The sequence below is a fragment of the Ostrea edulis genome, chromosome 1 (assembly GCF_947568905.1).
Source record: "Ostrea edulis chromosome 1, xbOstEdul1.1, whole genome shotgun sequence".
Classification (NCBI taxonomy): Eukaryota; Metazoa; Mollusca; class Bivalvia; order Ostreida; family Ostreidae; genus Ostrea; species Ostrea edulis.
The window spans coordinates 54,694,664-54,706,905 of NC_079164.1; the positions used below are offsets into that span (position 1 = coordinate 54,694,664).

General features: G+C 34.3%; 1 protein-coding gene across 6 annotated transcripts in view; it reads left to right on the forward strand.

The window, feature by feature from the left end:
• Positions 1 to 12,242, forward strand: part of LOC125664668 (spindle and kinetochore-associated protein 2-like) — a 30,838-nt gene that overhangs the window by 8,571 nt on the left and 10,025 nt on the right. For 3 of the 6 annotated variants that reach the window (XM_056154329.1, XM_048897524.2, XM_056154372.1), the window contains exons 2-5: positions 2,711 to 2,791; positions 4,090 to 4,185; positions 4,269 to 4,349; positions 9,351 to 9,531. In XM_056154329.1, coding sequence (XP_056010304.1) covers positions 2,711 to 2,791; positions 4,090 to 4,185; positions 4,269 to 4,349; positions 9,351 to 9,531 — 439 coding nt within the window. Of the gene's footprint in view, positions 1 to 1,254; positions 1,921 to 2,710; positions 2,792 to 4,089; positions 4,190 to 4,268; positions 4,350 to 9,350; positions 9,532 to 12,242 lie in introns of those variants that run through there. The other 3 variants (XM_056154336.1, XM_056154361.1, XM_056154351.1) reach the window with 2 other exon arrangements.

Genomic DNA, 12,242 nt, shown 5'->3' on the forward strand with positions numbered 1-12,242 from the left:
GTAAATTGCATTAGTGTACCGCATTTAATTTGATGTAAGGACATAACAATATGTGTCTGTACTTTTCCCCAATAGACTTACATATAACATTTTTGTCATTTACAAAATTAAATGGGGAGTGCCTGAGACAGATTTTTCAAAAATGGACCTCTTTCAGTGTCAATTGATAATTTTTAAGGACATTTAGATTTTTTACCGATTAATTTTGCATTGATACATACTAATCTTTGTATTTTTCATAGAAATTTGTAAGTGTAAAATAAGATTTTATTGATAGTAGATATTGATTGAATTTTTTTACAGTGGCCATCTTGGAAAAAAATTGACATACTTTTGGCACATGAGTGTAGATATATACACAGGAGTCTGAAGTTTGATCAATAAAATAAAAAAAAATTCGGGAAATATCCACCATCTTCTAATATTTAATAATAATTGTTTTTTTTTTATTAGAAGATGGTGAATATTTTTTTCCCAATTTTTTTTTTTATAATTGATAAAACTTCAGACTCCTGTGATATATATATATATATATGTATATACATGTATATGTAAGACTCCAAAGTGCGATGAGACTCCAAAGTGCGATGGTCTGCGCCAAAGCGCGATGGTCTGATATGTCAAAGTTCGATTGTGTGACACGCCGAAACCATTGGTTTGTAAACGACACAGTGTTTTGGTACAGACTGAACCAACCATGTGTTGTTTCATCAAAATATCAGTGCAAAATCCATGCACAAAAAATAAGAATAAGAGCTTATTTCTATACCATTTAGTTGTCGTATCATTAAACACAAAACTTTCCAATGCGAAGTCGTATAGAATATTTTGCATTATAGCATACCCCCAGAAATTTATTATGTGTACACCACAACTAATAAATGATCATGAATTAAAGAATGTTTTGGCGAAGTAGATAGTTCAACATCAAATGTACTTTGCCGTTCTCACAATCCTCAACAGTGTAAACCTTGTCGTTGCTGTCGTCCATGTAACATTTCTTCGTGGTTTTATTTTGAAAGACGTTAAGAATGACGTCACAATGATATGATGTCACAAACGTTACTGATTACAGTGCTTCAAGTTGCGAGTAAAACGGTGGCATTTGCGACCAGAAAATCGATTTTGCGACTAGAGATTATATTCAAGTCGCATTTTTGCGAGTGGAGAAAAATTGGGCATCCAGTAAAATTTTGTAATCGGGATCGGAAGTCTGAATAAATATTTTTCAGTCTCGGTGAAAATAGCGTTTGAAAGCAATCAAGATGGCGGTAAAACGAGGGTTAAAGAACTTTGATTTATCAGTAGTAAAATACTAAAATGTAGAAGCCTCGGCCTAGTACATGTAACGAAGAAATTCAAGAATCACATGGAGAAAGTTCTGCATTTAAAGATGACGTAGCTGTGTCTAAAGAAAAATGCAAAAGTAAAGGAAGAACCCCAATCCTAATGGCTGAAGGAATTTTCGTGGTTGATATACAGAGATTGCAAAATGTTTTGCAGAATTTGTGAGGCCAATCAGCCAGCAACGTCCACCATTTCTAGACACCCATTGTCCGATTTCACCACGACCTGGTGTACATCTTTCAAATGTGGAAGTGTGACTATTCACGGTAACAGTAAGAGACACGTCTTGTCCGTGACTGCATTATTAGCAGTAAGTCGAGCGGGGCAACTGTTGCTGCTAATTTTCACAAACAATTACAAACTCGGGATGTAGTGTTCTTATTGATGTTGGTACTGATTGTTCAGCAAAAGATCCAACAAAAGTAGAAGCTTTTATTAGCATAAGCAGTGAAGGCCCACTTAAAGTTATTGAGGACTTGAAAGCAAATCCTTGTGTGGAAGGCTGGGTTTTCTTCCCCAGAAGCGTACTATAAAATATACAGGATGGCCCAATGCAATACAACTTTTGCCAGAGTAAATACTTTACTTGTTAGCATCCAGCATGTTTCACAGCACATTTCTATTCAGTTTAAAAATAAAACAAACAAAACGCATACATGGGTGTTGATTTTTTTCTTGATAGATATTCAAATTAAAAAAAACCACTTGTAGGTCTTATTTACAAAATCTTTTACCATGGCGAGTAGAAATTTTGAACATGACGACTAGAAATTTGAAAATGGCGACCAGAAATATTTCTAGGTCGCCATTTTGCGACCTGATAACAGACGTGACTTGGAGCACTGCTGAACTCCGTACTATCGGACTTTGGCGTGACCATTGCATTTTGGCATCCGTAACGTTAACAAACCATCGCACTTTGTCGTGATCATGCATCGCACTTTAGAGTCTTACATAGACAATTATTTTGCATATCTTTTATTATGTATAAGTTTTTCATTTTTCCTGAGGAAGAGACTGATCACAAAATAGTCTGGTTTGCATGCAATTAAAAAAAGTTTGCTTAAGCTTCATTTTTCGTGAATTTTGTTCTTTATCTTTCAATAGATAACAAAGAAAGCACTTTTGTGTTTTTCTGTACATTTTAGAGAACTTCAGGTATGCTGCTGTGATTTTATTTACAATGTAGTTGCAAATGACAGTATCACAACTTGGGACTTCAAGTATGCAAAAATAGATATGCATCATGTAGTTCCAAATGGGTGTATCATGTATGCTGGTGGTGCACTTCATCATGAACTAGTTGGTATCTGTTTTCTTTTACATTGATATTTCAATTTATTTATTTAATATTTTTTTGTAGTTCCAGAAAGCAGAATCTGATCTGAATTTTCTGTCAAGAAGGCTTGATTTTGAATTTGACCAGAATAATGAAGAAAATAAGGTGTGGTAAACTAGAAATCATGTAAAAAAAAATTTTTATATTTTCTATTTTGAAATATGACCTTAATTTTATTGTCTTAACTGTAGTATGAAAAAAGAACCATTGTCTACTTCTCAACCTCATCTAGGAACATCAGGAATTTTGTATATAATATATTTGCCTCATTAGGATTTTGGTTCTCTTGAAACAAGGTGAAATTGATATGCTAAGTATGCTTAAAGAAAAATATTTTTAGGTCAACAGAGTCACTCAGGTGACCTTTTGCAATTGGTCTGTGTCTGTCACCATGCGTTAACAATTGAATATTTATGCCCTCCTTTGAAAATGAGGGGACATTTTGTTCTGTAGACCAAGTCTTGTCTACTCAATTTGTAAAGAATCCTTTGCTTTACAGTTACCAAACTTGGTACAGTGGTTGTCCCTAGTGAGTTAATGACCCTATTGGTTTTCAGGTCAAACATCAAGGGTCTGTTTGTTGGTCTATAGACATCGATAATGTCTAGTACATATCATGTACTTGACCCCTATCATGTCAAGTACATCTAAAGAACCCTTTGCTTGGCATACATGAAACTTGGTACAGTGGTAGCCCCTGGAGAATAAATAACCTCTATATGTTTTCAGGTCACAAGGTTAAAGGTCAAGGTTCAAACTGGATTTAATTATAGATATTGTTCACTCAATATCTTAATGCTTTCCTTGACATACATTGAACTTGGTATACTGGTTCTACCTAATTTTGAGATCACAGGGTAAAAGATTGTGGGTTAAATTGAGCATGATAGAATATTGTCCCCTCAATATCTGGAAAGCCATTTGCCTGGCAAACATAAAACTTGTTAAGGGGGGGGGGGAATAATAATAAACAGTACAACCACTAGAAGGTCTTCCATTGGTAACGGAAGACCTTAATAATAATAAGAAGAAACAGAGTAAAAACAATATGTTCCCAAACTTTGTTTGGGGAACATAATAAAGGGGGAACATTATAACAGGGTTCCACTGTACCAAAATAGTGAATTTTTCAACTACAGTGTTTTGACTCTAGGGCAGGTCCAGAATGATCATTTAGTGTTAATACACCTGTATAACATATATTATGTAAAGTCTGTCATCAGAATGGGCACTTTTTGGGGCATATGTGTTTAAACTTGTTTTATACTGCTGCTGAATATTAGAATTTAGCTTAGATATTCAAAAGAGGAAATATTTTTTTAGATTTCATAGCCCTTGGGACTAGAGATACTTTTAACTAATATTCCGGTAACCTATTGGTAGATCTCTTGTTCTCTTTGTAGGCTAATCCAACACAAATGCTGCAAAAAATTGCTGATATAAAGAAGGAATTCTCATCCATTGTCCAAGAAGCCACTGCAATTCAAGAAACACAGAAAGCAAGTTTGGTTATACTCTACAAAAAAAATATGTGACAATCATGTGGTTGAATTCTCTTGGTAATGTCCCTTTCCTGTTTTAGGAAGCAGTCGCCCAATTTCAGTCCCAGCTTCTTGCTGCTTGTCAGCTATTGCAGAAAGTACAGGAACAGGGGAACTTACAGGTAAAGCCAGAACTATGTAGTAGGGGAAATGTTCAGAACTACTCAATGAAAAGTACTTTAGAGTTTTACTGTGTTTAGAGCATATTTACATTTAGGTAAAGTAGTTTTCGTTAGATTTAATTCTGCTGTGTGTATTCAAATTTTTGAATGTAGAAACTTTTCTGACCATCAGAATTTAAATGAAATACATAGTATATACACAAACTTTTAATTCATAATTTAAACATATTTTATTGAGAAACTCAACAGGATTGGGCAACAGGCAAACTTTTACTTTTAAGTATTAAAATTTCCTTTCTACTAGTACTGTGTTATTTCAGTCTGACAGTGCAAGATACGACAAAATATGACATACTTTGTCATAGGTAAAGTACTTCACATTCAGAATGCATTTTTACAGAACATGAAAGTACAGAAAAATTAACTTATCATAAGGAAATATATATACATTTTCAGTGTTTTTGCCTTTGATATCTTTACAAATAATGATGAAAGCCATTTCTTCATGAATGCAGTTGTAAAAATCCACATATAAATATTGATAAATACAGTATGTCTGTTTTAACGGCCTGGGTTTCTGACAGAAATAAAAGTAGAATGTAAATGTTGGGGAAAAAATTCATTTTTAGCTCACCTAAGCTGAAAGCTTTTTTGATTACTTTTGGTCGTCCGTAAACTTTTCACATTTTCATCTTCGTCTCCAGAACCACTGGGCCAATTTCAATCAAATTCGGTACGAATCATCCTCAGGTGAAGGCCAGATCAAAGTTTGTCCAAGTGAAGGGCCCATAAATGAAGGGACATACCCCCTTCAAAGGAGAGATATTAAATCCTGAAAATGCAAGAATAGGGTGCTCAAGAACCACTGGGCCAGAAAAGTTTACATTTACATGGAAGCTTCATGATATAGTGCAGATTCAAGTTTGTTAAAGTCATGGTCCCCGGGAGGTAGGATGGGGCCTCAATAGGGGATCAAGTTTTTACTTGCAAATATATAGGAAATGTTTTGTAAAATCTTCTCAAGAACCACAGGGCCAAAAAAGTTGAAATTTACATTGAAAACTTCCTGACATAATGCAGATTCAAGTTTGTTCATATCATGGCCCCAGGATAGGGTAGGGCCACAATAGGGGATCAAAGTTTTATATGCAAATATACTGTAGATATATTTAATTTCATTAGGAAAAATTTTCGTTTTTGTAGTCAACATGATTTCGCGTAGATTACTTTTCGTTGTTTGTGATCACTTAAGAATTGCATATATTCATACGAAGCATATTAAACAATGCCGCTTATCTGCAATTCTAACTAGAGTTGCTTAAACAGTTAAATAATGGTTTGATACCCACATACGCCATTTATGAAGTGTGCTATCGTTGACACCATTTTACAAACAAATCCGTACTAGGTGATCTGTGTAAGCTTGGGTCATTAAATTGTTTTACTCAAGCTATTAGAATGTTGAAACTGTTTATACTGTATTCTGTTCGTCAATTTCGTAATAAAATTTGTAAAGAAGTCGGACAAGGCTCAATGTTCATTTGGCACATCAGGACAAAAAAAATTCCCCGACCTGCTACAAAATATCCATATTCAAACAATATTTAACCCACCCCCCCCCCCCCCATCTGTATGTAAAAATCATCCACATGACTGTACAAACAAATTTATGGTGTGGTACGAGGGCAAGTCGGTAAGTAATCAGCCTATCCCATTTCCAATTGAACGAGATGGTCACGATTTTCATGCCTTGTTTCAAGATATGTTTTATACCTGGATACAAAATTGCACGCATATCGAGTCATTCTTTAACAAGATATTGAATGTCAAACATGGCTAGTGATGCAAAGGCATGTTAAAAAGGATTTCATTTTCTCGTCATAAATGTTTTCAATTCTAGATTTAATTGTATTCCGAGACGGTATTTTGACCCTGGTAGTGCTAAAGTCATAAGTTAGAAAAATCCTTTTCCAGACACTAAACCTAGTGGCAAATAATCCTGTACAATCATATTAGAAATTGCAGCTGTAATTTTTTCTGACTACCCAGAACCCATTTTCTTCGACAAGCACACAAAATTTATGCATATGATAGTTTGATAAAATGAGGTGAAAGAGCTGCTATTTGATTCCTCATTTTGACAAGTGTTTGTTTTTCAGATGATTTAACATGTTCGAAGTTGTTCCACAATAATTTGAAGTTGTTTCACACAACAAACACTGAACTGAATTTCCATTATTTTCCCTCTTGAAAAACCACCAAACATTTGACTTTGGAGGCATGACTATTCTTATGAAACATCGAACTCAAAATGAAAAGATTCAGTCTATTAAGAACGTAGTGAGTGTATGATGCTCATGAAACAAATCGGTAGATCCACCTAAATAGCAAGTAAATAGGAAAGATAACTCCAGTACTTTTGCCATAAAATTCTCCAAAGTTACCTCTCTTTTTGATATTACATTGTTAATATGAAAACGATATCATACGGTTATACATGTATAACCAAATATTTGAATCTTAATTTTATTTTCGAATATCAACTCATAGAATCAAAATATATACACTGTTGAAATGGTTCAATTTTTGTTGTTGTATTTACTGCATAAGAATTCAAATATATGACCTGTGTGAGAGAATTCCCAGTGTCTATGTATACGACTATCGACTCGTAGTATCATGTACAAGTAGAGACAACATTCCACAGAGTGAACAGAAATAGCTACTTAAACTCTTTTTTCCCAAAATCATTGGGATGCAACACCAATGCAATTGCAACTTTTTGAAACTTGGTCTTCTAATTGCATGGAATTTAATGTCACTGAGAATGTTTGCTGTCAATACACTGGTAATATACAGGACATGATATGAGGAATGCAATAGTTGGTACTTGATTAGAATACAGGGGTGATGAGGAGAAATCTCCTTTATGAAAATAAATATTGTAACTTTAATTTTTTTTCAAATTGGAATTTATTTTCTCTCTGTTAGAGTTAATTACAAATCATTGTTTCTAGACAACTAACTGTTCATGAGCTGCAGATGAAGAGGTTTCAATTTCACTGCTCTCAGATTATTGACCTCGATTTCCTCAACAAGCTTACTTTCCATTGCTTCAGAAGTCATGAATCCCAGACAACTTACAATGACATTGTGATGAAGTTTCTTTATGTTCTCCGTGAAATGTACTGTCTTTCCTCAATTCCAAAAATAACTCTTTTTCATTAGATTTAGATTATAAGCCCAATAGTTTCCGAACTTACAATATAAACAAAAAAACCTGATAAATGCGAAACACGATACAAATGGAAAACCTGATAAGATAGGATACACGCATATATATGATAGGATACACACACAATACGATAGGATATACCCATGATACAAAAGAATCATGCACAATATGATAGGATACATGCACAATACAATAGGATACACACACACAATGATAGGATACACGTACAATACGATAGGATACACGTACAATACGATAGGATACACATACAATATGATAGGATATACACACAATATGATAGGATACACACACAATACGATAGGATACACGCACAATACGATAAGATACACGCACAATACGATAGGATACATATACAATACGATAGGATACACATACAATACGATAGGATACATGCACAATACGATTAGATACACGCACAATACGATAGAATACACACACAATACGATAGAATATACACAAACACACATGTACAATAGGATAGGATACATGCACAGTATGATAGGATACACATACAATACGATAGATACACGCACAATACGATAGGATACACATACAATACGATAGGATACATGCACAATACGATTGAATACACACACAATACGATTGGATACACACACAATACGATTGGATACACACACAATACGATAGGATACATGCACATAACGATAGGATACACGCACAATATGATAGGATACACATACAATATGATAAGATACACATACAATACGATAGGATACACACACAATACGATAGGATACACATACAATATGATAGGATACATGTACAATATGATAGGATACACATACAATATGATAGGATACATACAATATGATAGGATATACACACAATATGATAGGATACACATACAATATGATAGGATACACGCACAATATGATAGGATACACATACGATAGGATACACATACAATATGATGGGATACACATACAATACGATAGGATACACATACAATACGATAGGATACATGCACAATACGATTGAATACACACACAATACGATTGGATACACACACAATACGATTGGATACACACACAATACGATAGGATACATGCACATAACGATAGGATACACGCACAATATGATAGGATACACATACAATATGATAAGATACACATACAATACGATAGGATACACACACAATACGATAGGGTACACATACAATATGATAGGATACACATACAATATGATGGATACATACAATATGATAGGATATACACACAATATGATAGGATACACATACAATATGATAGGATACACATACAATACGATAGGATACACGCACAATACGATAGGATACACACTTGATAGAACACAATAGAAATGTCAAGAATAATGTTGCAGGTACTGTAGCAGGTTATTCCTGAGTTTCATCTTATATATTTCATTGATTCCTTTCAATTTCTATTGAAATATGCACTTTTAATGTTTAGACTATAGCTTCAGCTGTGTGCTCAATCTGGGTCTATGTACATGTAGGACTAGAACTACTGTATATTATTTGTGATGCATTAAATGTCTTGGTAGACCTACCAAGATCAATCCCAGCTATCAATGCATTAACATACAAACATTTTTCAATCTCTTGTTAGAAACTACATGGCCAATTTTATTCAAACTAAGTATGTTAAATCCTTTGAAGTAAGGGATGACAATTTTTCAACAATATGTACTATTATATTCATAGCAAGATGCAATTTTACTTTGTGCTGTCATAATATTTTACCCAGTCAGAGGATAAACCAGAAGAGTTGGTGAAATTAGAAGAGTTGTTAGGTGTGAGCTTTCCTCATCATCAATCTGTTCCTACGACATTTGATACACAACAAGAGGCCAACCAATCAGATCCAGTCAATAACAATTTGACCTTTACTCTTAATGCCAAAAATCCAGTTGAAGTCAAAGAAACAGGTACTAACTACTACAAGCAAACTATAAATGTACTGAACTGAAAGCTCAAGTGAGCTATTCTGATCACTTTTTGTCTGCAGGTGTCATGTCCATCTGTCTGTCTGTAAACTTTTAACATTTTCAACTTCTTCTCCAAAACCACAGGGCTAATTTCATGCTTTGCTAAAGAGGATTCAAGTTTGTTCAAATTTAACTGCTACACCCTTTTTGAAGTGGAGATAATCAAGAATTAGTAAATATTTTGTGGCATCTTTTAAAAATCTTCTCAAGGACCACTGGGCCAATTTCAATCAAACTTGGCACAAATCATCCTTAGGTGAAGGGGATTCAAGTTTGTACAAATGAAGAGCCATCCTGTCTCCATAGGGGAGATAATCAAGAAAAGGCAAAATAGGGTGGGGTCATTTAAAAACCTTTTTCTCAAGAACCAGAAAAGTTGAAATTTATATGCATGCTTTTTGACATAGTGTAGATTCAATTTCATTCAAATAATGGTTTCAGGTTTAGATGTTGAATAAGTTTCTTTTATGACACGCATTAGATCTATTGTTTGTACTTTTCATAAACTTCAATATTTCATCGAGTTCATTTTAGCATATTGCATAAAAACTCAATATTCAGTCTTTTTTCTGATAAAACATAGTGAAAAATTTTGGATGTCTGTAGTTCTTTAAAACAGCATGCAATTGGTGTCTGATCCCCATCTTCCACTTCCGATGTCAATATATTCAGTAACAATCAGCATCATGGCCAGTTTTGATATTGGATGATAATTGTGCATAATTATGATCCAAAACCCGCTTGTTTTTATTTATTTTTTTAAAGTAACCCTCGCTTGGACTCTCATTTCGATTTTACAACTGTCCCATCACTAATCATCTCTGACATTCCATTGGTGTTGTCTATATTATTTGTTGCTACAGACGCTTGACTCAAGCGCCACGTAAACCTTTGGCTTATGTGAGGTGCTTCTGAAATGATAGATTTTCGGATACTGTTTGGTACTACCTTAATATGCAAACATTCCCAGGTAGTTCAGATTAAATTTTGTTCAAATTGTGGCCCCTAGGGGTATGGTGAGACCACAATAGGGTATCAAAGTTTTACATAGGAATATAGGGAAAATCTTTAAAAATCTTACAGCATGGCCATGAATGGTCATATTAATATGCAATCATCCCCAGGTAATGCAGCTTGAACGTCATTCAAATCATGGCCCTCAGGGGTAGGATGGGGCCACAATAGAAGATCTAAGTTTTAAAAGGGGATATAAAGTAAGAATTTCTCAGAAACAACAGGGCAATAATTACTCTTATTATATACTTTCAATTTCATCTCTTCTTTTTTCTTTAAAAGTTTGCGGGCATATATCACACGATATATGCCCGGAAACATTCCGACTCGCAAACATTACGTCACAATCAAATTTCTACGCCGTTAATTTTCAAATTTTTCGTGTTTTTCACCTTTTACTCAGTTAAACCGATAAAGTTATTGTTAAAAATAAAATTATTGTTAGTTTCTAAATGAAATTGAAAGTATATAATAAAAAGGTTATAGACTTTGTATGGGAAATATGACGACCTGTTTTTTGTCGCGAACGGACCTCGCAAGCTCGGTCCGTCTACTCGCCAAAAAACTCGGTCGTCATATTTTCCCATACAAAGTCTATAACCTATAAATATTAATATGCAAGCATTCCCAGTAAGGGATCAAAGTTTTACATGGGAATATATAGGAAAAGTCTTCTTTTCAATAACAACAGGGCCATGAATACTTGTATTTTAAAATATGCAAGCATCCTCAGGTAGTGCAGATTGAAGTATGTTTAAATCACAACTATGAGGCATAAAATGGGACCACAGTAGGGGATCAAAGTTTTATATGGGAATATAGGGAAATATCTTTGAAAATTCCATACCATGATTTTTATATGCTCGTCTTTAGATGGGATGTATTATGGTACAGCGATGTCTGTACATCCGTACGTCTGTGTGTCCGTTCGGGGTTTTCTATTTCCAATTTCACTTCTCTGTCACTTATCAAACTGAAACTTGCTATGTAGCTTCTTTGTGGATCATTCTAGATCATATTGCAATTTTAATCCATTTTGACCTATCTTGCAGGAGTTGTGCCCCTTTATTTGAAAATTAGTATTATGTGGAGAGTACATAATTTGTCTGGCAAACTCCTCCCACAATTTTCAAGTGAGAGCCATCTTGTTTTTCAGAGTGTTTGTATGAGTATTGAAGATGTGCATGTGACAAGGATTTTGATCTTCTTCAATTTTTGAGAAAAATACAGGTTGTTGAACTTAGTCACAATCTAATTAAGATTAGATCTTCCATCTGCTGCCCGGTTTTCGATACGCGACGTATTGAAAACCGGGAAGCAGATGGAAGATCTAATTTTGATTAGATTAAACTTAGTCCATTTTAGGGAAATGTTATATTAGATTAAACACATGGTTTGTCGGGTACCTGTAAAGTGCGAAACGAAACGAAATCTAACGAAACGAAACCCACCGAAACGAAACAGATTGTATAACCGAACTCTTTTAATTATAATAATTAAAAATGGCATCTTAGGCCCCTGTGAAAGTTACCACATATAAATAAAATTCACCTCCCCTTTGATGTAGGCTTTCGGCTTGACTGTTACAAAGTTTTAAAAGTTGGAAAAGGGGGAGTAAGCACAAAGTACATATCCGT